The sequence below is a fragment of the Tilletiopsis washingtonensis genome, assembly GCF_003144115.1.
Source record: "Tilletiopsis washingtonensis strain MCA 4186 unplaced genomic scaffold FA09scaffold_6, whole genome shotgun sequence".
Lineage (NCBI taxonomy): Eukaryota > Fungi > Basidiomycota > Exobasidiomycetes > Entylomatales > Tilletiopsis > Tilletiopsis washingtonensis.
This window is the reverse complement of record NW_020312003.1, coordinates 796565-819337: the sequence shown is the minus strand read 5'-3', so window position 1 is coordinate 819337 and position 22773 is coordinate 796565. Positions and strand designations below refer to the sequence as shown.

Sequence of the window (22773 nt, the reverse complement as noted above, 5' to 3'; positions counted from 1 at the left end):
GCCGGCACCCCACCGGCCAAGCCGCCGCACGCCAGCATGGACCCGCTCTCCAAGCTCAAGGCCAAGTTCGCGCCGCCCTCGTTCCTCAAGCGGCCCGCCTCGCGCTCCTCGGGCCTCGCCGCCGCCGCGTCGCCGGCCAAGCGCGGCCGCACCTCGGCCTCGCCGCACAGCCCCGAGCCCGACGAGGACGTCGACAATGCCATCTTCGCCGCCAACCACGGCGCGCGCGTCGTGAGCCGCAAGCAGGCGCCGCCGCCCGCGCGCGAGCCGGCCACGCCCGACCAGCCGCGCAGCCGCGCCGCAGGCTCCTCGGCCGGGCGCTCTGCAGCGAGCGCCTCCTCGAGCCGCCGCGTCGTGACGCCGGCCAGCCGCCGTGACGAGCCCATGGACGAGGACGAGGACGAGCTGTCCGATGGGCCCGTGCAGCCGGCGCGACGCCCGCTGTCTAAGTCCTGCGCCACGCCGTCCAAGGGCCCCTCGCGCGAGCACATCCTGCGGCAGAACGAGACCATTGCTGGCGCGGACCGCTACTACCTGTGCTACTGGAGGAAGCCGCAGGGCAGAAAGCACAAGACGTGGGACGGTGACGCGGTGCTGATCGTGAAGGGCGGCGGGAAGTGCACGCTACGCTGCACGCAGTCGTTCAGAGAGTGAGTGCTTGCCGCACACCTGCGCCGCCCTCGTGCTTAGCGTGACGTGCTGCAGCCTGGCGACGGACGCCAAGCTCAATGCCACGCACGTTGGAGCCGGTGATGAGCTCGTTGTTGGCGGCAAAGAAGTGAGTGGGCTCGCAGAGCGCCTGCGTGTTCCTGCATGACTGACCACCGCTGTCCTCAGATCGAAGTCAGTGTGGAGCCAGGTGTATGCGCCGCAGGGATGCTGATCCCTTGTGCAGATCGACACGGAGATCTCTGCCTCAGCATACTACAGCGGCTGCAACGGCAAGGGCTTCACTGATGCGCCGTCCAAGACGAGCAGCTCAGTAAGCGGAGCGCGTGCCGTCAGTCTCGCTGCCGCGCCGACCAACAGCTTCTATGGTGAGCCAGCCGTGCACTCTGCGCTACTGCCAGCTGACTCCGCCTCTGCAGCGAAGCCGCTGCCCAAGCCGGTGCTCCAGAGCAAGCCAGTGCAGCAGGCGGCACGCACACCGCGCGCCGCCGAGAAGGCGCGTGCGGTGCCCACGCCAAACAAGGCCGTTGCGAGCGCGGGCCGCGGGCCTAGCGGTCTCGCCAACCCCGGCCAGGGCAAGGAGCCGCATCCTCGGTGAGGGTTCCGACGCTGGCATGCTCAACCGTACGCTCATACGCGCGCGCCAGCTATGACCCTCTGGCGCCCGGAGCGATTGTGATGAAGCGTCCAGACAAGGCGCACCAGAAGAAGTTCAATCGCCGGTACGTCGGAGCGATGTACAGCTCGCGACCTTTCTGACAAGCGCGTGCCTGCAGCGGTCTGCCTGTCGTAGACGTCGTCGTGGAGCCAACACTCGCCTCTGCGCTGCGCCCGCACCAAGTCGAGGGCGTAAAGTGGCTGTACGAGAAGGTGATGGGCATGAATGCGGGCACGTCAGAGGACGATGGCATGGGCGCAATCCTCGCAGACGAGATGGGCCTGGGCAAGACGCTGCAGACGATCGCGCTGCTCCACACGATGCTCAGTGAGTCGTGCGCTGTCAACGAAGCGAGGGTCAGTGATTGACACGCATGCAGAGCAAGACTGCTACTACACGGCGCAGCCGCACGCCATCGAGCGTGCCGTCATTGTCTGTCCCTTGTCGCTGACGACGGTGAGTCGTGTCGGAGGCTCCCGTGATGCGCCATTTGATACGGCCTGCAGAACTGGAAGCGCGAGTTTCGCAAATGGCTTGGGTGAGCAGCCGCGCTATGATCCCAGTGCGGCAGCATCGCTGACTTGATGCTCTCAGCACATCGGGCCTGAGCGTGCTGTGCGTCGACAGCAACGAGTCGAACAAAGTCGAGCGCTTCCTGTACTCGACGACGTACCAGGTGCTCATCATCGGCTACGAAAAGGTCAGTCCCTCGCGCAACTAGCTTGAGCTCGGCGCTGACCAGCGCACGCACAGCTGCGCACCTGTGTCAAGCTGCTCGCTGATGCGCAGCCACCGATTGGGCTCATCGTGTGCGACGAAGGTGAGAGCCGCCGCCTCGGCTCATGCGCTTCGCTGCTGACCCTGTTGCCAGGCCATCGCCTCAAGTCGCGCGACGCCAAGACGACAAAGATGTTCGCAGCGCTCAGCACGCCGCGCCGCATCATTCTGTCCGGCACGCCCATCCAGGTGAGGCAGCTCGCGCGAGTTCGAGGGTGTGGCACTCGCTGACCGCTCTGCAGAACGATCTGTCTGAGTTCTACGCGATGGTGAGAAGCTACGCTGCCTGCGCTGCCTAGCCCCAGCTCAGCCCTTCGCCACAGATCGACTTCGTCAACCCGGGCCTTCTCGGCGACTATGCGACGTTCAAGAAGGTCTTCGAGGACCCGATCGTCAAGAGCCGCGTGCAGCATGCGCGCAAGGACGCGCAGGAGCTCGGCCGCGTGCGCACCGAGAGCTTGAGCAAGGTGACCAAGAGCATGATCCTGCGGCGTCCTGCCAGCCTGCTCGACCAGTACCTGCAGCCCAAGTGCGAGCAGGTCGTCTTCTGCGCGCCGACGCAGCTGCAGCTGGACATCTACGGGCGCGTGCTGGGCTCCGACGAGGTCTCGGACGTGCTGCGCGGCGCCCACAGCGGCGCCTCGTCGCTGCCGCTCATCGGCGTGCTGCGCAAGCTGTGCAACTCGCCCGAGCTGCTTCTCAAGGACATCGACCCGCGCAACAAGGATCAGGATGCGAGCATGACCGCGACGCTGCTCAGCGGCGCTCATCATCTCTTTCCCACGAACCGCCAGCCGGGCCAGGTCGAGCTCAGCGGTGAGTGCGCAGTCAGTGACGCCTGTTCTGTAGCTCACACTACTCACCCACACAGGCAAGCTCATGACGCTGCTGAAGATGCTGAAGCGCATCCGCGACGAGACCGATGACAAGGTCGTGCTCGTGTCCAACTTCACAGCCACGCTCGACGTCGTCGAGGCTATGTGCCGCCGCAACCGCTTCACTACGCTGCGTCTCGACGGCTCCACCAAGCAGGACGACCGCATGGACATCGTCAGCGAGTTCAACCGCGGCAATGCGCGCTCGTCGTTCGTCTTTCTGCTCAGCACCAAGACGGGCGGCCAGGGCTTGAACCTGATTGGCGCGAACCGCCTGGTGCTGATCGACAGCGACTGGAACCCGAGTGTGGACAAGCAGGCGATGGCGCGCATCGTGAGTTGCTGAGGTGCAAGTCATGCCAGACCTCGCTGACCCGGGGCCCTCCGCAGCATCGCGACGGACAGAAGAAGCGCTGCTACATCTACCGCCTGCTGCTCGCTGGCACCATGGACGAGAAGATCTACCAGCGCCAGATCAGCAAGATCGGCCTGAGCGACTCGCTGATGGTGCGTGTCGCACAGTCGCACCGCTGGCGCCTTGCTCACTTTCTTTCGCCTGCAGGAGGGCGGCAACGCGTCGTCCAAGGCCTCCGACTCCTTCTCGCTGGAAGATGTGAGTGCAATGGCACTTGCGCTCTTTATCCCTGCTCATCACCCACCACCAGCTGCGCGACATCTTCTCGCTCCACTGCGACACCCCGTGCGTCTCTCACGACGCGATGCGCTGCACGTGCGGCGGCAATGGCATCGCCGGAGCGGGACGAGGCACTCTGGACGCCGACGAATACCAGCCGCAGAACAGCGGTCCCGGCGGCTTCGTATCCGCCACGCAGCAGGCCACGCAGCAGGAGCAGCAGGTGAGCGCGCCGCTAGTACGGCTGCAGTGAGGGCCTGAGCTGACTCTCTTGCCTCCAGCTCGTTCGCGACAGCCGCAGCAAGCTCGCAGCGCTGCACGAGTGGGGCCACTTCGACTGCTCCGACACATCGCTCGGCTTCGCTGCCCAGCTCACCGACACGGTCTTGCGCGACCTGATCCTCACGCAGCAGGGCGCCAAGAAGCCTGCTGCGCCGCCTCAGCAGGCGCGCGTCGCGAGCCCGGCCGAAGAAGTTACGCCGTTGACTGCGCCCGCCAAGTCAGCTGCCGCGGGCAGCAGCCTGCTGTCGATGCTCAGCTTCGACGCTTTGCAAGCGGCACAGGAGGAGGAGGCCAGAAAGGCAGCGATGGAGCAGGCACAGCGCGAGGCCGTCGTGTGCAAGGCGCCGTCACGCAAGGCAACGCGCGACATGCGCGGCGGCCGCGTGGCTCCGCCGCCCGACTGTGCCATCAGTGTCTCGGAGGCTCGCATCGCCATAAAGGCTGAGCCGGACGACGGCACGGTGGCAGCAGAAGAGGACGAGCTGCGCCTGCCTGTCGCAGGCTCTCACGTGCTGCCCGAGCCGGCCGCACCTGGCGCGCCGCCCCGCGAGGAGAGCGCAGAGAGCGACCGCTACGGCCTGCACGGCCGCGCCTTTGACATCAAGCAACACTCGCCCGGCGACATCCTCTTCGTCTACACCAAGACGTCGGGCAGTCCCGCCGTCGTGCCGGTGCTTCCGTCCGTGGCCGAGTCGGCGGAGGCATCGCCGGACGCCGAGACGCCGGCGGCCGGCGTCGGCAGCGACGACGAGTGATGCGGCGCTCCCGATACCTACACATTACCAGCACAGCACCTTGCACCCGCACGCACCTGTAACACCACCCAGCCAACGACGTGTCACCCTCACACCTGCCTCGATCGAGTGACGCTTTATGGTTGCAGCGAGCCGGAGTGTTGTACAGCAGGTATGACATGCGGAGAAGGCCGGCGGGAAGCATACGGCACGCATCAGCCTCAGGGCTGGCGCATGTAGAAGACCTCGACGAGAACTGCGCAGGGATTTCAGCGGCAGGCAGGCACGGCACGCTCCAAAACACGCACTGTTCGTGCACATGATGGCGGCGTACGTGGCGATGAGCGTGTAGCCGAGGCCGCGCGACAGCAGAAAGCCGTTCATGGGCACGGCGACGAGCGTGCCGAGGAGGATGAGCAGCAGGCCGAGCCCGGAGACGAGGAGCGTGGGCGAAAAGTCGATGTGGTACACGCCGCCGTCGACCTGCGGGATGTGCGACGTCGACGAGCCGGAGAGCAGGTACGTGCCCGAGATGCCGATGCCGAGCAGCAGGTTTAGCAGCGGGCCCGCGAAGCACGCCGAGATCTGGCCAAGGGTCAGCAGATGCTTGGCGAGGCAGCGCGCACAGACTCACAGCCATGACAGGGTGGCCCATCCGTGCGATCGTCACATTGGCGACGAGGTCGCCCAGCGAGTTGCCCATCGCAAACACCGTCAGGCCGAGGATCGCGTCCGAGAGGCCGCAGATGAGGCCGATGGTCTGCAGGATGCTCACGACCTCGTCGACGATCGTCATGATCCACATGACCGACACGAGGAAGCCGAGCGAGCAGCGCGCCATGCCGGCCGCAAGCGTCGCCTTGTGCGAGTACCAGGCGCCGCCGCGGGCACGGGCGCGCAGGCCGGCTGCCAGCACCAGCGCGCCGAGAACGAGGCCCGCGAGCAGCGCCACGAGCACCTTCCAGCCCGAGCCAGACTCGTGCGGGTCCGTCAGCGCCCAGACGACAAAGGGCGGCGAGAAGGCGCACTGCGCCACGCTCTGCAGCAGCGGCGCGCCCGTCGCGGGCGCGCTGTGCGAGTCGACCGAGGCGCAGTCGTCGCACTGCTCCGCTTGCTGGCCGGGCGCCGCGGGCTCGTCGAGCGTCATGGTGTGCACCGAGAGCGAGTCGCTGCTGGGCAGGTGCCGCAGCGCGGCGGCCACGCCGAGGTCGCGCTGCGCATTGTGCTGGCGGTCACGCGCGGCCCAGGGGTCCGAGTCGGGCGTGCTGGGGCCGAGCTGGACGATTGGGCCCTCCGCTTCCTCCTCGCTGCTCACTTCGGCGTGCGCCGTGAGCAGGCGCTCCTCGCCCTCGAGCCGCACCGCGCCGCCCGGCAGCTGCTCGGGCATGGCGATGGCGCGCGCCTCGGCGTCGTCGTCGACGACGGGCAGTGTGAGGTTGAGCAGCAGCAGCGCGGGTGCCGTGACGACCGACACGAAGAGGCCGAGCCACGACTTGTCCTTGAAGTGCCGCAGCGACGGGAAGAGCGCGCGGCGCAGCGGGCGCGTAAACTCGCGGTGCAGCTCGAGCGCGCGCTGAGTGCGCGAAGGCTTGGCAAGTGAGCTGACTGAGGCGCGGCGCCGAGCCTTGAAGTCATCGTCTTCCGGGTTCGCGGCAGAGATGTGAATGGAGGGCACTGGCGAGTGGTTGCGGCTGCTCGAGTCGCCGACGGACGCCGGCGGTGCTAGCCGCGTGTCGAGGCGAGACAGCGCAGGCACCGTGCGGGTCGCGTCAGCGCCGAGCGGCATCGTCGATGGCGGCAGCAGCAGCTCGTCGTCGCACGCGTCGCCTGGCCCGTGTTCCCGCCACGGGTCATCGACTGGCGCAGGCACTGCTTCCCGTCCGCGCGGCGCCTGCCGCACAGTCAGGCTGCTCCATCCGCCCGACGTCGCGTCGTCGCCGCCGAGATCCGGCACCGCCGAGTGGCTGCGCGCCAGCTTGGGCTTGCTGCTCGCGCCCGTGGAGTTGGAGCGGTTGCGCCCGGGCGCGGAGAAGCTCTGCGCCGAGGCGCTCGGCTCGAGCGCGCTCATCGGTCCGGCGCCGACGCTAACGCCACGCTTGTGCGTGTGGCGTGGGCGCCCATGCGCGTGGGCAGGGTGCGGCAGGAAGCGCTCCGGGTCGCGCGCCGCAAAGACCTCGGCGCTGCGGTCGGCCGTGCTCTCGAGCTGCAGGCTGCGCACCACGTCGCGGAACTCGACGGCGCCGAGCAGCGAGTGGCGCGCCACGACGCCGCTGCGGAAGCGCGTCTGCGAGCGCACCAGGCTCGCGCGTCCGCCGCTCGGCGTCGTCGCTGGCGACACGGCGCCCAGACGCGGCGAGGGCGGCGAGGAGATGGGCCGTCCCGCCTGGTCGGCCCAGATGTCGATGGGATTGACGTCTGGGTCGTACTCGCTGGGACTGACGGGCGACAGGTACGGCGAGTTGCCGGCGGCGCCCGGCACGGCCAGCAGGCCGCCCTGCGTCGAGGCGCGCTCCACGTCGCCCAGCGACGGCTCGTCCTGGTACGGCGAGCCGGCGCGCGAGTTCGTGTACTCGCCGCGCGCGGCGGCGATGGCCATGCGCCGCCGCCGCCGCCGTTCCTGCACCCAGCTGCCGATGATGACCGTCGTCGCGTAGCAGACGTACAGCGCCACGAGGCTGAGGCACTCGGCGAAGCGCAGGTGGCCGTCGAAGAGGAACGCCAGCGTCATCGCCACGGCCACCGTGAAGAAGCCGACGTCGCGCAGGAACGGGTAGGCCTTGACGTGGAACGGCGCGATGAGCATCATGCTGCCGCTGATGACCGACACGATGAACGACGCGGCGCCGATGAGCTCGCCGATGGCCAGCGAGCCCGAGCCGGTCTTCATGGCGCCGAACGTGGAGAAGACGTCTGGGCTGCCGTTGCCGAACGCGAGGAACGTCACGCCGGCCTGCAAGAGGGGGTCAGGTCTATATACCCTGATACACCATGCGGCGGTCGTGCGCATACATGCTGCCACGAGCGCCATGTTCCGCGCAGACAGCATGCCGCGGGTGAACAGCATGCGAGCAGACACCCTGCCACACGAATACGTCCCGCCACAGCATACGCTTCACCACCGCCCGCTCTCACTCACCGTGCTCTCATTCAAGCCCAGCCGGCTCGCCAGCGTGCTGAGGTTGGGGCAGAAGAAGTCGCTCGCCACGACGCCGACCCAGCTGAAGAGGAAGAGCATCCAGAGCACGATCGTCGCCAGCGCCAGCCCACGCTGCAGCGCTACGCCGGCGGGCAAAGGCGGGCCGTCCTTGCCGTGCCGCGGCGCCGTGCTGCCGTGTCGTGAGTGCGTCGGCGGCCGCTCGGCGCCATCAGGGAGTGGCTCGTCCGCGTGACGATGCGAGGAAGTCTCTGCGCCGTGCGCCAGTAGTGGCCCAGCCAGTGCGTCCTTGCCCGCCTCGGCCGTCTCGTTGCCCGCCGGGCGCACGCCGGCGCAGTAGTAGAAGCGCAGGTAGTCCAGCCGCCCGCTGGGCGGGCAGAAGGCCGTGACGTGTGCGCAGAGCTCGTCGGCGGGCGCGAGGATGGGCAGCGGGAAGCACTGCTCCTCGTGCTTCGCCAGTGGCTCCACCAGCGAGCGAGCGTGCAGCGTGGCGTTGCCGAGGCCGTCGAGCGCGTCGAGCGGCGCGCCGGGCCAGCGTGCGAGCAGCTGTGGCAGCTCGCGGCGCCGCAGAGGATGCGCCTCTGCCTGGCTGCCGAGCGCCTCGAGGCGCTGCGTGCCGCGCCAGCACGCCAGCTGCACGACGGCCACGAGCGCGAGGAGCGCCCAGGCCGAGGAGCGCGCCATGTGGCCGTGGCGGGTGAGAGGCGAGGGGTGGGGAGAGGTGTGCGTGTGCGATGCGAGAGCGGTGGATGTGGGTGAGAGGCACGCGCCGCCGCGGCTGCGAGCGAGGAGCTGTCCGCTCCACCGCGCATAGATGCGCGGGAGCGTCATGCAGGTGGCCCGCCGGTGCGGCTGCGCTGCCGTGCCGCCGGGCGCCTCCGCCTCTGGACCCTCGCGCTCGCTTCATGCGCCGCACGCCAATGCGCGCAGCACGGCACGCTGCTGGCTGCAACAGTGGCGAGCAAGTCTGAAGACGCCCCGCCTCGGCTCAGGAGACGATGTGGCGGCTCGGTGGCGCATGGCACACAGCACCGCCCACTCAACGCCCGCTCGCTGCGCCACATGCTGCGCGATGATCTGCAGGCGTAGCTTGCGCAGCAGCACAGCCTCGCGGGTCGCCCTCATGCATGCTGAGAGCCTTCCCACCCACTCGCCGTCATTCGGCATCTTCGCCAGCCATAGCACAGCACAGACGCAGAGGTATCGCGGATGACATCGTTTGCTGTGTCGCCTCTGTAACCTTTACTGCTGCGCGAAGCGGCGCGCAAACTCGATGAGGCTGCGCGTCGGGCGCCCCGTCATGAGGCTGTTCTGGTACGCCACCGGGTGCTTGCGCTCCATCGTGCCGGCCTGGCGGGGGTTTAGCGACGTGAACGGAGGGGGGAACAGGCATGCGTCAGTGCAGGCACAGCAGTGCTAGTGAGGCACGCGAGTCGCCGCGCTACGCACAATGTCCAGGTGGGCGTAGCGCACCGTCGCCTTGCCCGCGTCGCTGCCGTCGGCCAGCTTGCTGCGGTCCTCGAGGCCTCTGCGGGAAAGCGAGGAGGGGTCAGCGCGGTGCTTCGCAGGCATGCAGCGGTGCTCGATGACGGGCAGAAGGGCTGGCGCGGGTGCCTGGTGCCGCTTCTGCCTGGTGCCGCGGCTGCATGGTGGCACTTCTTCCACCTGCCCTGGCGTCTGCCACCTGCTGTCGCGTCTGCAACCCATCGCCTCCACCACGTTGTGTTGCGTCTGCCACTGATGCCTCTTCCACGCGGGCCTCTTGCGCCTGCACTCACTCGACAAAGTCCTGCAGGAACAGCGCGGCGCTCGCCGAGCCGGCCGGGCGGCCGACGTTGACGAGGTCCGAGATGCTGTTGGTGATGTACGGGCGGAACTTTTCGCACAGCGGCATGCGCCAGAACTGGTCGCCCTCCGTCTCGCCCGCGCGCTTGATCTCCTGCCACAGCGTCTCGTCCTGCACGAAGGCGCCCGAGTACTCGTGTCCCAGCGCGTGCAGAATGGCGCCCGTGAGCGTCGCAACGTCGATGAGCGTGTGCGGCTTGTACTTGCGCGACACGTACGTGAGCGCGTCGGCGAGGATGAGGCGGCTGTGCGGAGCGAGGCATCAGCCCGATGCGGCAGAGCGCCGGGTGTGCGCAAGGGCGACGTCGCACCGGCGCACACACGCAAGTGCGGTGCGGCACCAGATCCGCAACTCCGGCGCTGCTGCACCGCCGGGCTGACTCTCGCCCTCTGCACTGCATGGCGCAGACCCTCGCACCGCACTGCAAGGCATGTTCTTGACTCACCCCTCAGCATCCGTGTTGTCCACCTCGACGCTGAGGCCGTTCATGGCGCGCACAATGTCGCCCGGCTTTGTCGCCTTGCCGCTCGGCATGTTCTCCACCAGCGGCGTCACGCAGACGATGTTGAGCGGCAGCGCGAGCTGTGCGGCAGCCCACGTCGTCGACACGCACGCCGCGGCGCCGCCCATGTCGGCGACCATGAGCTTCATGCCGAGGCCGGGCTTGAGGCTGGGACAAGGGGTCAGCACAAAGGTGCAGCAGAGCGACGCCTGCTGCACAGCCGGGCAGCACCATGCTGCCTGCTGCACAGCTCAGCCTGCTCGACCCACCTGATGCCGCCCGAGTCGAAGCACACGCCCTTGCCCACAAACGCCAGCGTCGGCGCACCGGGCGCGCCGCCGTTGTAGCGCACCTCGAGCATCTTGGCCGGCTCGTCGGTGCCGGCGGTGACGGAGAGGAAGCAGCCCATGCCCTTCTCCTTGGCCCACGCCTCGTCGTGCACCTCAATCTCGACGTTCGACAGCGCGCCGAGCTTGGCCTGCACGCGCTCGCAGAAGAGCGTCGGCGTGAGGAGGCTGCGGACGGGTCAGCTACGATGCTGCAGCGCGGCACCACTGCAGACATGCAGCTGCTCTCACTCACTTGGCGGGCGTCTCCATGAGCTCGCGCGCCCAGTTCTGCGCCTCGGCATACACGAGGCCGCTCTCGAAGCCAAGCTCGCCCTTCTGCACCTGCTGCTGCTCGAGCGACACGAGGCTGATGTGCCTGCCGCCCTGCAGCTCCTTGGGCGCGTCCATGGCGGCGTTGACGTCGCCGCCCTTGGTGCGGAAGTGGTTGACGGTCCACAGCGCGAGGCCGGCGCCGACGGCGGCGCTGTGCGCGTCGCCCATGGCGTCGACGGCGATGGTGCGCTTCGCCAGCGCCTCCTTGGGTGCATCCTTGGCGGGCAGGTCGCGCAGCGCACGCGCCGCCGCCGCTGCGGCGCGGCGCACGCGCTCGGCACGCTCGTTGGCGAGGAAGACGTCGGCGGCCGGCAGCGCATCGGCGCCCACACTGGGCGCAGCGTGCTGCTTGCCCAGCGACACGGCGGCGACGAGCGGCTCGGCGGCGCTGCGCGGGTGCAGCACGCGCAGCTGGCCGGCCTTTGCGGCGTCGCCGCGCGCCAGGGCAAAGGCCTCGGCGACGTGCGCGGGGGCGGCGGCACTGACGTCGCCTGCGGGCGACACGGCGACGATGAGGGCGTCGGGCTGCGAGGACATGGTGCGGCGGGGTGTGAGGGTGAGGGTGCGGGACAGGAGGCGTCCGCGGGCGAGCATGGAGGTGCGAGGCGCAGAGACGCGGCGCAGGTGGTTGCCAGCAGCGCAGCCTATCTCCAGCACAAGGAAGGTCCATGCGCGCGGCGCACGGCACCACGGCTCGCCTGCGCGCTGGGCCGCCGGCACATCGCCGTCTTAGCTTGTCGGCCGCGGGGCCGAGCGCGCCGCGCGCGCGCGCGCGCGCGGCGGGATGCCCGCCGCTCCGGCACTCGGCGCGCCGCCGCTGCATGCTGAAGAGGGTGAGGCGCGCGACGCGTCGCCGTCGTCCAGAAAGGGCATCGCGCCGCCCAGATTGGTGTTGAGCGGGCGCGCTGCTGCGCTGCCTGCTGCTGTGCTGTATGCCGATGTGCCAGCTCTTGCTGCCCTCGCACCTCCTGTGCGAGGGCACCCTTCTTCTGACGCTGCGCGCTGCGCCTGGCTGCATCTGGCGCTGGCCGCCGCTGCGCCCTCTCGCCATCGCCACCACCACCACCAGCCGTCTCCCACCGGCCATCTTCAAGCCCCACCTCCACCTCTGCCGCACTCACTTGCGCATCGTCATGTCCCGCCCTGTGGGCACCATCGACGGCGAGAAGAGCCGCGAGCAGGAGCTCGAGGCGCAGCTCGCGCACGTCGAGGAGCAGCTGGCGCTCGAGACGCGCCGCTCGGCCGAGCAGGCGGCTGCCATTCGCGATCTCAGCCAGACCGTCAAGATGCAGAGCGACATCATCGAGATGATTCGTGCGGCACCGGCGCCCATGGAGGTGGACGAGGTGCTCCGTAAGTGCCAGCGTGCCTCGACGCGCCCACGCAGCAGGAGCATTCGCGCTCACCGTCGCTCTTGCCAGATGCGGTGCCTTCGCTGGCGGACCTGAAGTACATGAAGGTGTGCGCCGGCCTGTACTCGTGCGAGCGCCTCTTGCAGAAGGCCGGCGTGGGCCTCGAGTGGGCCAAGCCTCTCGAGCAGGACCGCCGCCGGCGCTTCGACGCCGCCTGGCAGAGCCATCCCGAGCTGAGCAGCCGTGCGTCGCCTCGGCGCCGGTGCCGCGGTCCTCTGCTTCGCTGACTCCCCACACCGAGCCAGCGCAGCGCATGGTTCTCCTCCAGTTTGGCGACTATCGTGCCCTGGACGTCGACCGCAACCCCATCGTGCGCGCACGACTTATGCAGCCGCCAATGACAAGCAAGTCCCGCGATTCGTAACCTGCCGGTCTCTCTCCTCTCTTGCAACACCGCCGTCTTCGACTGTCCCTGCACTGTCCTTCTCTGCCATGTGCCTCTACATCCCACTCCGTCTCGCTCCTCCCTTCGCCTCGTCATCACGTCACGTTCTCCTCTCTGATGCGCGCTTCCTCGAGCTGGCGGCCGGGGCCAACGCGGCGTGAGTAGGCGGAGACCGGTGCACGACGTGTGCGCGGCCCGTGGGCTCTTGCTGACGCCGCGATCCCAACTACTACAGTCTCCTCAGATTCTCCGAGCTCGTCGCCATCGGCTCGCAATTGTCATCCTCACTTCGAGTGCGTAGACATGCGTGCGATGCTCGCGTGCCTGCTGGGCTTGACACTGATGATCTGCCCACACAGCCGCAGCTGTGTCAAGGCTCTCTCACCCGTTTCGCACCCATCATTACCCTTCAAAGTGCCTAGACGATGCTTGTATGCTCCTTGCATCGGTGCTGACGCCGCTTCCGCTTCTAGATGCAGCCACCACCGCTGCCGCCTCAAGACTCCCTCTACTTTCTCATCCCCGACCGTCCCACCTGTCTCGCACTTCCCACCACGCCTTCTACCGTCGCGAACCCACTACTGTCTCAGCTATGACGCACACGCCACATCACGCATCACGCGAGCTGCTGTCTCAATCCACACGCCTCTCTGTGCGCGCGAGTGAGGGTGAGAGCTGACATGGAATTGCCACTTCTCGGAGAGCGGCGAGTTGCGGCTCGGAAAAGGACGGGCCGACGTCTGAGCGTCGAGGCGCTGCGTCGTGCTTTACTTCTGACGGCTGCGCTTGGCGACAGCCTCGTCGTCCTGCTTGCCGGGCGCGTGCTCGCGCTTCAGGCTTGCGGCCTGCTCGCCTGCAGGCGGTCTGCTCCACTTCTCGATGAAGCGCTCGGCGTCGCGGCGCTCGTCCTCATCGAGGGCAGCGACCAGCATAGGGTCGGCGAGCACCGGACGGTGGGAGAGTGCATCAGTGCGCGCTTGCACAGGCCTGAGAATGCCACGCCTCGGTGGGCGGCGCTGCCCTGTCGACGTCACAAGCAGAATCCACCGCCGCGTGCTTCTGCAGCCACACACTGCGCGTGGCCACAGATGGAAGGAAGCATGCACCTACGGCACTGGTACTGCACTCTGCCACGCACGCACCCAGCGAGAGGTGTGATGCTGCTGCTGCTCACCATCTTGTAGTTGCGGAACTTGGCCGCGCCCCACGAGGCATCGCGGGGACCATGCGGGCCGATGACGTCCATGCTCGGAGAGGCAGAAGAGAGAGAGAGACTTTGTGTGCAGTAGGTGGAGGCGCAGCTGATGAGGTGGTGGTGGTGAGGAAGCAGCGTCGCACGGCATGCGGCAACGAGAGCAAGCGTCGGCTCTGCCTGTGCCAGGCCAGAGGAGGCCCGAGCGCGCTGAGCAAGGGTGTGATGGCGGCTGGCTGACATCGCGTTCCCAGGCCACGCGTTGCCGTCACACATCACCGCGTGTGGCGTGGGAGCAGCCTGCGAGGCTTGGGCCGCGCCGCAGCAGCGCGCGGCGCGTCGCCTCGGCTCGGAGGCCAGTCACAGCAGAGCAGATATGCGTGAATCGTGAATTGGGATTGCCCGGGAAGTACATCGCAGCAGAAACGTGACAGGAGGGAGGGACTGATGGCAGAGCAAAGCGGCCGAAAGGGGGAGAGAGAAGGCGAGAAGGCGTTTTGGCGCGGCGCGCGTCTAGGCCGTGCGCGTGGCGGTCTGCGGCTTGGCCAGGTCGAGGTCCTTGCCGTCGTCCGAGGGCGTCTGCGGCGACTCGCCGCGGTAGTTGAGGCCCTCGCCGCCGGCGTAGAGCTCCTCCTTCTGGGCACGCAGGGCGCGCACACGCTTGTTGGCGGTGAGGCCCATCTTGTACCACGGGCCGTTGAAGAGCTCGTCCATGCTGAGAAAGCGGAGGTCAGTGCTGCGCTCTGAAGCGCGTCGAAGTGCGGCTACTCACTCCTCGAGGGCAATGCCGGCCGTCTCCGGGAGCAGGACGACCACGAGGATGATCATGAGGAGGCAGACCAGCGGGAAGAAGAAGACGAAAGTGGCCCAGCGGTTGAAGGCAACCATCATCGGAGGGAACGAGCGCGAGGCGCCGTACTGGCCTGTGGGTGGAAGGAGGTGTTAGGAACGTGTCTGGGGACGTCTGGAAGCCGCCAACACTTTCACAAAAAGTGGAACGCTGAATAGGAGAGGCGTTAGCAGTGATTCCTGGTAGTTCTGGAGGCTCCGGAGGCTCTGGGCAGCCTCCGGGGCATCAGACGCTACTCACCCATGACAACCGACGTGGCGAGCGCACGGCACTGCATGCCGAAGATCTCCGTGCCGTAGACGTACTGGACGGCGTTGACACCGAGCGACCAGGCGACACCGGAGAGGTAGATGGCGGCGAGGGCGAGGCGGGCGAAGGCCTGGTCGCCGGCCGTCTCGTTGGCGGCGGTGACGGTCTTGTCGACGACGTTCTTCTTGATGAAGACACCGAGGATGATCGAGCAGATGGCCTGCATCGTCAGGCCCGTGAGCACGGAGCGCTTGCGGCCGAGCAGGTCGATGAGGAACACGGCGGCGGCAATCGACGAAATGAGCTTGATGATGCCGAACACCGCCGTGGAGAGCAGCTTGGTCTCGACCTTGGCGCCGTGGAGCGTGAAGGCGATGATGCGGGGAGCGTAGATGGTCATGTTGCCGCCGCCGGAGAACTGGCCGGCAACCTGGATCATGATGGCGAGGCCGAGGCGGAAGAGGTTGCTGCCGTTGCAGAAGAGGCTCTTGACGGCGCCCATGAAGCCGGCGGCCGTGGCCTCGCGCTCCTCGTGGATCTGGTCGGTGACACCGCTGAGCTCCTGGGCGAGGTAGGGGTGGTCGGCGGGCATCTGGCGCAGCCAGCAGAGCGCCTTGGTGCCCTCGTCGGTGCGGCCCTTCTTGAGCAGCCAGCGCGGCGACTCGACGCAGAAGAAGGAGCCGATGAAGAGAAGGCCGGCGAAGATGAAGTTGAGTGCCAGCGGGATGCGCCACTGCATGTTGGTGGCGGCCACGTTGCGCACGACGCCGTAGTTGGTGAAGTAGCCGAGCAGGATGCCGATGTACACCGAGCCGGAGTAGACGAGCACGGCGGCGCCGCGGATCGTCTTGGGCGCGATCTCGACGAGGTAGGTAGGCGAGTAGACGGGCATGGCGCCGATGCCGATGCCGGAAATGAAGCGGCCGACGTAGATCAGGGGAATGTTGGCGGCCGAGACGGTCCAGAGCAGGTTGCCGAGCAGCCAGATGGCGCACGAGATCTGCATCGAGCGCAGGCGGCCCCAGCGGTCGACGACGAGGAATGCGAGAAGCGAGCCGAGCACGCAGCCAATCTGGACCATTGAGACGATGTTGGCCTCCTCGTCCGAGCCCTCGTGGACGCCGTACGACTTCTTCCACGACGGCAGGTTGATCATGCCGGAGATGATGCCCTCATCGACTGCAGGGAGAGGTCAATGCTGTGCTGCAGAAGATGTGCTGCTGCTGCGCCACTCACGACCGCGCGCGGCGCCGACAAGACCAACGACGGCAACGGACAGGCCGAGGCGCCAGTTGAGAGCCTCGCTGGGCGTCTCCTTGAAGTGGGCGAAGGGAGTGGTGCTCTTCGTCATTGTGGGCGAGAGGAGGAGGGGGAGAGGGGAAGGGAGAGTTGAGGAGGATGCGGGGAGATGGGAGGACGAGGCAAAAGGGTCGCCTTTTATGTCTGCTGTGCCTCTCCGGGGTACCCCAGTCTTCTTTGCCAGGGAGGGTGCGGCGAGGAGAGTGGGGTGGTGCGGCGGCGAGGCACCAGGCGGCGCCTGCGCGGCCCAACGGGGCCCCACAGTGTGCAGGCGTGCCTGGGGCGAAGCAATGCGTTCTGCTCTGCTGCGCTACGCCTCTCTCTCCTCTCCCCGCAGTGCTTCGCTTCGCCCCTGCACTGTGGGGATCGAGCGAAAAGCGTTCCGGGTCAATCCGAATGCCAGGCGCACGCAGGCGCATGCAGGCGGCGCTGCACTGGGCTCAAAGTACGGCCGCGTGCAGGCGCCACAGCGACGAGCAGAGCAGCGTCGCAGGCGTTCCACTTCCAGCAGGGTCGCTGCCGGCGGTGCGCTGGGGCGGCGGCGGCGGCACATGGGCCCATGCCGCCCGCCCGCGGGGCCCCCGGTCCGTCTCGCCGCTGCTCCGCCACTCCGCTCGTCTCATGCGCAGGGCGCCAATGCCTGGCCCGGCGCCAGCACGCAGCAGCAGGAAAGCATGCAGCAGCGAGGTGCTGCATGCTGGTGCAGTGCGGCGGCGCGCGCTCTGCGGCCTGCAAGCCACGAGACTCGCACCGCGCGCGCGCGCACGAGCAAAAACGGTGCCCCGCTGCGCCCATCGCCGCCAAATGGCCTGACGCTCTGCATTTCGAGCGCACTCATGACGCTTCAAGTGTGCCTGTGTATTTTGCGCATCGCTGTGCTCGATTGATGGGCCGGCGCGAGTGCGCCAGCTGCGCGTGCAGGGGCATTTGCGGGGTGCGGGGTGCGCGGGGAGCTGCCACGTCGCCGCGTCCTCTCGCCGCGCGCGCCAGGGTCGCGTGCAGCCGGCGGCAGGGCAGCACTGCCGCAGGCAAGCAGCCGCCGGGCAGGCAGTGCGCGACACAGACGAGTCCGCTGCGTTGGCCGCACGCACGCTGCGTGCTGCTGCACGCCCGCGTGGCGCGCGGGAGGCGCAGCGGCAAGAGTAAGCGGCGGTCAGCTCGCAGAGCAGCTCGCCTGCCCTCGTGCACGAGAGGGGCACCTCGCTGGCCGCCTGTGTATGCCGCGCCTGCTGCTTTGGGCGGCGGCACTCAGGCCAGCAACGCCAGGCACCTCAGGGCGCGGCCCGGCGGCTGGATCTCTTGCGCTGCCTGCGCACCTCGCCACTTTGCGCCCCTCGACGGAGCGTTCCGGAAGGCGAGTGGCTGGCCGCAAACCGGTCCGGGACCGGCGGGGTTGCTGTGCTGCATGCGGGGCACCAATGTGGGCCCTGCGGCGGCCTCGCGCGCTGCCGCCGGGAGCGCGCATCTCGAGGCACCGCAGCGGTGCAGCACTGCGAGAGCAAGATGCGGCCTGTGGGCGCGCCAGACGCGCGGGAGATGCGCCTCGTTCAGCCGCATCGGCGAGAGCGCCGAGGCGCCGCCGGCTCCGCAGGCGCCGCCGCCGGGCACCGCAGCGGCAACTGCGCACCGCCCTCGCCGCCGCCGCGCCTGCTTTGCCCGTGCTTCCATCGGCCCTGGCGCTGGCTTCCACATTGTGCAACTCCGCTCATGCACGCGGGTCAACGAGGCAAGCATCGGCGCGGCGCGGCCAGCTGGGCGGGCGTGCGCGCAGCCGAGCAAGCCGCTCGTGCTCCCCGCGTCTCGCGCGCCTCGCCGCAACTTCTGCCGCCGTCTGCCCTGCTCCTCCAGCACCCCGGCGAGGCACCGACGCACCTCGCAAGCACGGTCCGGCGAGCCGCACCATCGCCGCATGGCGTTGCCAAGCCCTCCTCTCTGCCTCCCGGGCTTTCCTGCATGCACGCGTGCAGGCCGCCCCGTTGCAGCGCCGCCCGCACGAGAAACCTGGCTCGCCTCCTGTGCTCTCCTGCGGCGTGCATCCTTCTTCCGCATGCCTCAGCCACGGGATCAGCGCTTTTCCCCTGCGAGCCAACCACAGCGCGCGCATGGACCTACTCCTCCACTCCTCCGCGCTCCCAGGCTCGCAACGTAGCGCAGCACCGGAGCAGGCCGGATGCACGAGGCGCCGTGCGTGCATGGGCCGCTGCCACTCCGCCGCCGCCGCCTCGTGCCTCTTGCGTGCCAGGCCTTGCCCCAACAGCGCACGCGAGACCGCGGTGATGCGCCAGGAGGCGGCACGCGGACCGGCGGAGAGAGCGGAACGGCGGAGGCCACGGACCGCACGCTCCGCCGGTCGACGACGCCTCCATCGCGATCGCTCGACGTCGTGAGGGCACGCTGCCTGCTCCTTGCTGACAGCACGCAGGCACCGCCGCCATCACACGACGACGCAGGGACGCTGCACGCTGCTGCAGTGCAGTGCGTGGCCTGATGCTGCTGCTGCGACGCACGCTGCACGCTGCTGCACCACGACATGGCCTGAGAAGAAACGCACACGTCGTGACATCAAGATGCTTGCCCTCCTGAGACACATGCATGTACAGAGAGGCGACCGGGGCGCCCAAAACGCGGGGAACGCGGACTTGTCTGCTCTACGGGTAAAGGGGGCCGGTGACTCCGCAGTGAGGAGCCCCGGACGATGCGGGAGCGCCGCACCATGTTGGGGCCCCAGACTCGACGGCTGCGCACGGTCAGAACGGCTTCGCGATCGACGCACGTTCTGAGGAAGCGACCTGCTCGCAATCGCCGCCAGCGAGGCCACGCATCTCGTGCCGCTGCGCCGCCAGCGTCGACGACTCCTCGAGCAGCGCCGAGGGCCACAGCACGGCCCAGATGGCCACGGCGAGCAGCAGCGGCAGCGCATCGAGGAAGATGAGCCAGTGCTCGTTGGCCATGAGCTAGGAAGGATCGCACGTCAGCGCAAGGTGTATCTCGTGATGACACGTGACGACTCACGGGTCCGCCGTAGCCCTCGGACGCCTCGACGATGCGGAACACGGAGCGCACGAGGATCAGCACCGAGGCAATGTAGATGGCCAGCAGCAGACGCAGCGTCGGGTGCGAGGCGAAGAGGTTGCGAAAGGCAAAGACGCGGTCCAGCCGGCGCAGGCGGAAGTGCGCCGTGAGGGAGAGCACCGTGAAGATCAGGTACGACACGCCTGATGTGCGAGTCAGCGCCAGTAGAGGCAGTGCGGCTGTGTGCTGCAGAAATGCTCTCTGCTCACCTTGGAGGATCACGCCGACGAGGAAGATCTGGGCGAGGTCGTGTGAGCGCCAGGGGTGCGGGGGCCAAGCAGCACGGGTCGGCAAGCGTGTGACACGGCCTCACCTTGGTGCCCGTCTCGTGCATGTCGGTGGCCTGCATGCCGCCGCCGGCACACTGCACGAGAAAGGTAATGACATCGCTCCAGACGAAGAGGCGCCCGACGATGCGCGGCGGAATGGGTGAAAATTCAGAGCGCTGCCGCTTCTTGCCGCCCATGTCGATCGACTTGTCGATGGCGACGATGAGGCGGCCGTAGAGGATCTGGCAGGACGCAGAGAGCGTCAGTCGCGCATGCCTGGCCTGGGCCAGAGGGCGTGTGCAGCCACCACACCGCTCGCCATTGCGTTGCCCGCTCACATAGTTGAACGCCAGAAAGGCCGCGGGCGAGAGCACAATGAAGAGCTGCTGCACGGCATACAGCGGCGTGGAGCGCTGGTTGGTGCGCACGGGCAGGCGCAGCAGCCAGCCGAGCGCGGCAAAGAGGCCGCCGATGGGCAGGCAGAGCCCCCACTTGGCGCCGCTGCGGAAGATGTGGAAGAAGTGCACGGCGGCGAGCAGCAGGTAGGCGCCGCCGATGCCCACGGCCGCGCCGATGGTCGGCATGTAGATGAGCAGGCCCTCGGGGTCCAGCGCCGGCTCGGCGGCCACGAGGGGCGCCGAGAGGAGGAGCGCGCCGGCGAGCAGGCAGATGTGGCGCGGCATGGCGAGCGAGGATGTGGTGAGCAAAAGAGGGAGTACTTGACGGCCGTCGTCTTATAGCTCGAGGATCCCAGGCACTCAGGGGGCCGTGACGGCCTGGCTCGTGTGGCAGCGCACACTTGCGCGGCGCACGTCGCTTGATCACCGCGCGGTGCGCAGCGCAAGACACCGCCTCACGCACGCACCCGCCGTGCGGCGCACGTCATGCCAGGCACGGGCTGCGGCAGCCTCGCGCACAGCAGCATTCGACGCAACGGCTGCCCGGCAAGGAGGAGCCGGAGCATGGTTGCGGCAGGTGCGGCAGCGGGATGCGCGAAGGGGCGCAGAGGACGCCTGCGAGAGGGCGCTCCTCGGAAGTTGCACGCGCTCGGCGGTGCAGGCGCAACTTCCGCGGCTTCGTGTTGGACGCGCGTCTTTCCCGCGGCGACGACGCGTCGAGCGCGCCCTCTCGCGGCCGGCCTCAGCGTCAGTCTCGGGCCGGCTCGCAGCAGAGCATTCCCGCTGCCCTCGCTGTGGCGCCGCTATCGGGAGAGCAACACGGCCGGCCGAGATCCGCGCTGATCCTCGCCGAGGCTGGGTGCGTGCCTTGACACCCGAGGAGGCGCATCTCGGGCCGCAAATAGCCAGCTCCGGTCAGGCACACGTTTGCGGTAGCACAGCCTCGGCGCTCTGCGTTACGGCCGATCGGAGGATTCTGCACCTGTGCTGCGATTTCACCGCGCCGCCCAGCGTCCCACCTCCTCCTGCCCATCCTCGACGAGCACCCAGAGCGCATCGCGGCCACACACGATGTGCGCGTGCTGCGGCACGCGGCTCCACGCGCGCCGCATGCCCTGCGCCTCGAGCGGCTCATACGTGCGCAGCTCGACGGCGTCGGGCGTGAAGCGCGAGGCGAGCGCGAAGCTCGGGCGCGGCAGCGGCGGCCCGAGCCCGAGACGGCCAGACGGCGAGTTGAGGCCCCAGCTGTACAGCCGCCCGCTGGCCGAGAGCGCGGCGCAGTACTCGAGCCCGGCGCCGAGCGTGACGATGCGCTCGTGCGCGAGCGCGGGGATCTGCTGCAGCGTCGCGCTCGAGAGGCGCTCGGCACCGAGACCGAGGGCGCCAAAGCCGCAGGAGAAGACTCGTCCTTGGTCTGCAGCGTGCGAAGCGTGAGCGCGCGCCGATGCTGGACAGATGGCTTGACTCACCGTCGAGCACGAGCGTCCAGCTCCCGCCGCACTTGACATCCGCCACGCGCGCACCCTGCAGCGCCGCGTCCACGGCGTGCGTATACTCCCTCGGCGCCTCGATGCGGTCGACGAGCTCGCCGCTGAGCGCCTGACCGTACTCCGAGTTGCCCCAGCCCCATATCCGCGCGGCGCTCCACGCCACACTCGTGTCGCCGCCCGCCGCGACGCCGCGCAGCGTGTCGCCGCCCCAGAAGGGCGCGAGGGGCAGCAATGCCGGAGAGGAGAAGCGTACGTCGGGCCGCCCGAGCTGCCCGTCGGTGTTGACTGCCGCACGGGGGCATGAGCGTCGCGAGCGTCGCAGCATGCGTTCGACTCACCGCCAGTGCTGCGCACCTCCTGCCGCCCGTCAATGTCCAGCAGTGCCAGCGAGTGGTCGAGGCCCGTCGCAAGGCTCAACACGCGAGTCGGCGCCGCCGCCTCCTCGCCCGCATGCTGCAGGCGCTCGTCGGTCGCCTGCAGCGAGGCACGCCGCGGCGCCGACACGAGGGCCAGCTGCGGCTCGCCGCTGGCGCTCTGCGTGACGTGCTGGCCGAGCGCCAGCTGGCCGGACGTGTGGTCTGCGGCTGCGCATCAGCACGGCATTGCTGCCGTGGCCGCCGAGCAGACACTCACTGCCAAACGCAAAGAGGCTGTTGGGCGCTGCAGCATCCGTCAGGCCCAGCACACAGCATCACTCGGCCCTCACACTCACCGAGCTCGGCGGCGTGCGTCTTGGTGACGATCCAGCTGCTGCTGCCGCCGGCATGCACGGCGCGCACGCCGCCCTCGCCGTCGAAGCCCGGCGACACGAGCCCCCACGTGGCCTCGTGGCTGGTGTAGCCGAGACCGAGCTCGCCGTGCGTGTTGCGCCCGACGGCGACGACGCGGTGGCGCGCGTGCGGCACGCGCGTGGCCGCGTACTCGCCGAGCGCCGGCGCCGACGAGTCGTGTGTGGGCGCCGAGCTGCTGGGCAGCGTGCGGTACGCCAGGAGCGCGTGCGAGGGCGAGGCGGCGAGCGAGGTGAAGGAGATGCCCTGTGCGTCATGTCAGTGCCAGTATACCACATCGGATGCGCTCTCGACACACACCTGCTCGACGTCGCTCTGTGCGCCGAGCGAGAGGAGCCAGTCGCGCGGCACCTCGGCGAGCGCGGCGCTGGTGCGGTCGAGCACGGCGCCGGCCCAGAGGAGGCGCTGCACGCGGGCGCTGCGCGAGGTGGCGAAGGTGCGCCGGGCGGGTGCGACGGCGTGGCGCAGCGGTGCGCTGCTGCGCGGCAGCATGGCGTGCGGTATCCGGGCCATCGTGTGCGGTGAGAAGGACGGGCGCGGCTGCGGGGCGGGCGCGGGCGTGATGTGGTGGAGGTC

The 22773-nt window shown here is 68.6% G+C and overlaps 7 protein-coding genes across 7 annotated transcripts; 3 read left to right on the top strand and 4 right to left on the bottom strand.

The window, feature by feature from the left end:
* The first annotated feature begins 294 nt into the window (after positions 1 to 294).
* FA09DRAFT_306389 (hypothetical protein) lies at positions 295 to 4739 on the top strand. Its single transcript, XM_025740531.1, has 19 exons — positions 295 to 650; positions 706 to 778; positions 838 to 843; positions 896 to 1037; positions 1089 to 1263; positions 1317 to 1391; positions 1446 to 1654; positions 1707 to 1783; positions 1834 to 1865; positions 1922 to 2027; positions 2081 to 2147; positions 2199 to 2293; positions 2347 to 2373; positions 2428 to 2920; positions 2976 to 3313; positions 3370 to 3486; positions 3542 to 3592; positions 3645 to 3836; positions 3895 to 4739. The coding sequence occupies exons 1-19, from the start codon at positions 385 to 387 to the stop codon at positions 4648 to 4650; spliced, it is 3297 nt and encodes a 1098-aa protein (XP_025599820.1). The 5' UTR covers positions 295 to 384; the 3' UTR covers positions 4651 to 4739.
* A 111-nt stretch (positions 4740 to 4850) lies between these two features.
* On the bottom strand, positions 4851 to 11387 carry FA09DRAFT_324969 (hypothetical protein; the record flags this gene model as incomplete). Its single annotated transcript, XM_025741145.1, has 10 exons — positions 4851 to 4885; positions 4938 to 5214; positions 5264 to 7579; positions 7766 to 8684; positions 9030 to 9133; positions 9233 to 9479; positions 9562 to 9873; positions 10075 to 10299; positions 10401 to 10646; positions 10714 to 11387. The coding sequence occupies 10 exons, from the start codon at positions 11385 to 11387 to the stop codon at positions 4851 to 4853; spliced, it is 5355 nt and encodes a 1784-aa protein (XP_025599819.1).
* Positions 11388 to 11666: 279 nt separating this feature from the next.
* Positions 11667 to 13369, top strand: FA09DRAFT_235377 (hypothetical protein). The gene is made up of 6 exons (XM_025739619.1): positions 11667 to 12146; positions 12215 to 12388; positions 12456 to 12747; positions 12826 to 12883; positions 12950 to 13004; positions 13064 to 13369. The coding sequence occupies exons 1-6, from the start codon at positions 11726 to 11728 to the stop codon at positions 13267 to 13269; spliced, it is 1206 nt and encodes a 401-aa protein (XP_025599818.1). The 5' UTR covers positions 11667 to 11725; the 3' UTR covers positions 13270 to 13369.
* A 926-nt stretch (positions 13370 to 14295) lies between these two features.
* FA09DRAFT_345551 (general substrate transporter) lies at positions 14296 to 16232 on the bottom strand (the record flags this gene model as incomplete). The annotated part of the gene is made up of 5 exons (XM_025744699.1): positions 14296 to 14497; positions 14555 to 14705; positions 14768 to 14782; positions 14873 to 16060; positions 16118 to 16232. 5 exons carry the CDS (start codon positions 16230 to 16232, stop codon positions 14296 to 14298), a joined length of 1671 nt encoding a protein of 556 aa, XP_025599817.1.
* A 2489-nt stretch (positions 16233 to 18721) lies between these two features.
* FA09DRAFT_235274 (hypothetical protein) lies at positions 18722 to 20304 on the bottom strand. The gene is made up of 5 exons (XM_025739617.1): positions 19860 to 20304; positions 19566 to 19763; positions 19462 to 19489; positions 19193 to 19395; positions 18722 to 19134 (listed from the first exon to the last, which is right to left on the bottom strand). Exons 1-5 carry the CDS (start codon positions 20202 to 20204, stop codon positions 18928 to 18930), a joined length of 981 nt encoding a protein of 326 aa, XP_025599816.1. The 5' UTR covers positions 20205 to 20304; the 3' UTR covers positions 18722 to 18927.
* FA09DRAFT_235288 (hypothetical protein) lies at positions 20305 to 20906 on the top strand. The gene has a single exon (XM_025739618.1). It carries the CDS (start codon positions 20406 to 20408, stop codon positions 20760 to 20762), a length of 357 nt encoding a protein of 118 aa, XP_025599815.1. The 5' UTR covers positions 20305 to 20405; the 3' UTR covers positions 20763 to 20906.
* FA09DRAFT_235272 (RCC1/BLIP-II) lies at positions 20839 to 22771 on the bottom strand. The gene is made up of 6 exons (XM_025739616.1): positions 22498 to 22771; positions 22122 to 22443; positions 22043 to 22069; positions 21748 to 21987; positions 21389 to 21694; positions 20839 to 21333 (listed from the first exon to the last, which is right to left on the bottom strand). The coding sequence occupies exons 1-6, from the start codon at positions 22708 to 22710 to the stop codon at positions 20915 to 20917; spliced, it is 1527 nt and encodes a 508-aa protein (XP_025599814.1). The 5' UTR covers positions 22711 to 22771; the 3' UTR covers positions 20839 to 20914.
* Between the last annotated feature and the right edge of the window lie 2 nt (positions 22772 to 22773).

Bases quoted from the DNA above. Each gene is read 5' to 3' on its own strand.
- FA09DRAFT_235274 (XM_025739617.1), bottom strand. From the start codon at position 20,204: ATGCCGCGCCACATCTGCCTGCTCGCCGGCGCGCTCCTCCTCTCGGCG. The intron at 19,764-19,859 runs GTGAGCGGGCAA...GCGTCCTGCCAG, and splicing joins CCTTTCTGGCGTTCAACTAT to ATCCTCTACGGCCGCCTCAT. The intron at 19,135-19,192 runs GTGAGTCGTCAC...GATCCTTCCTAG, and splicing joins CCGAGGGCTACGGCGGACCC to CTCATGGCCAACGAGCACTG.
- FA09DRAFT_235377 (XM_025739619.1), top strand. From the start codon at position 11,726: ATGCCGATGTGCCAGCTCTTGCTGCCCTCGCACCTCCTGTGCGAGGGC. The intron at 12,147-12,214 runs GTAAGTGCCAGC...CGCTCTTGCCAG, and splicing joins GGAGGTGGACGAGGTGCTCC to ATGCGGTGCCTTCGCTGGCG. The intron at 12,748-12,825 runs GTGAGTAGGCGG...CAACTACTACAG, and splicing joins GCGGCCGGGGCCAACGCGGC to TCTCCTCAGATTCTCCGAGC.
- FA09DRAFT_235272 (XM_025739616.1), bottom strand. From the start codon at position 22,710: ATGGCCCGGATACCGCACGCCATGCTGCCGCGCAGCAGCGCACCGCTG. The intron at 22,070-22,121 runs GTGAGTGTGAGG...CGGATGCTGCAG, and splicing joins GACGCACGCCGCCGAGCTCG to CGCCCAACAGCCTCTTTGCG. The intron at 21,334-21,388 runs GTGAGTCAAGCC...CGCACGCTGCAG, and splicing joins CTGGACGCTCGTGCTCGACG to ACCAAGGACGAGTCTTCTCC.
- FA09DRAFT_306389 (XM_025740531.1), top strand. From the start codon at position 385: ATGGACGAGGACGAGGACGAGCTGTCCGATGGGCCCGTGCAGCCGGCG. The intron at 1,264-1,316 runs GTGAGGGTTCCG...CGCGCGCGCCAG, and splicing joins GGCAAGGAGCCGCATCCTCG to CTATGACCCTCTGGCGCCCG. The intron at 1,866-1,921 runs GTGAGCAGCCGC...TGATGCTCTCAG, and splicing joins GAGTTTCGCAAATGGCTTGG to CACATCGGGCCTGAGCGTGC.
- FA09DRAFT_235288 (XM_025739618.1), top strand. From the start codon at position 20,406: ATGCCAGGCACGGGCTGCGGCAGCCTCGCGCACAGCAGCATTCGACGC.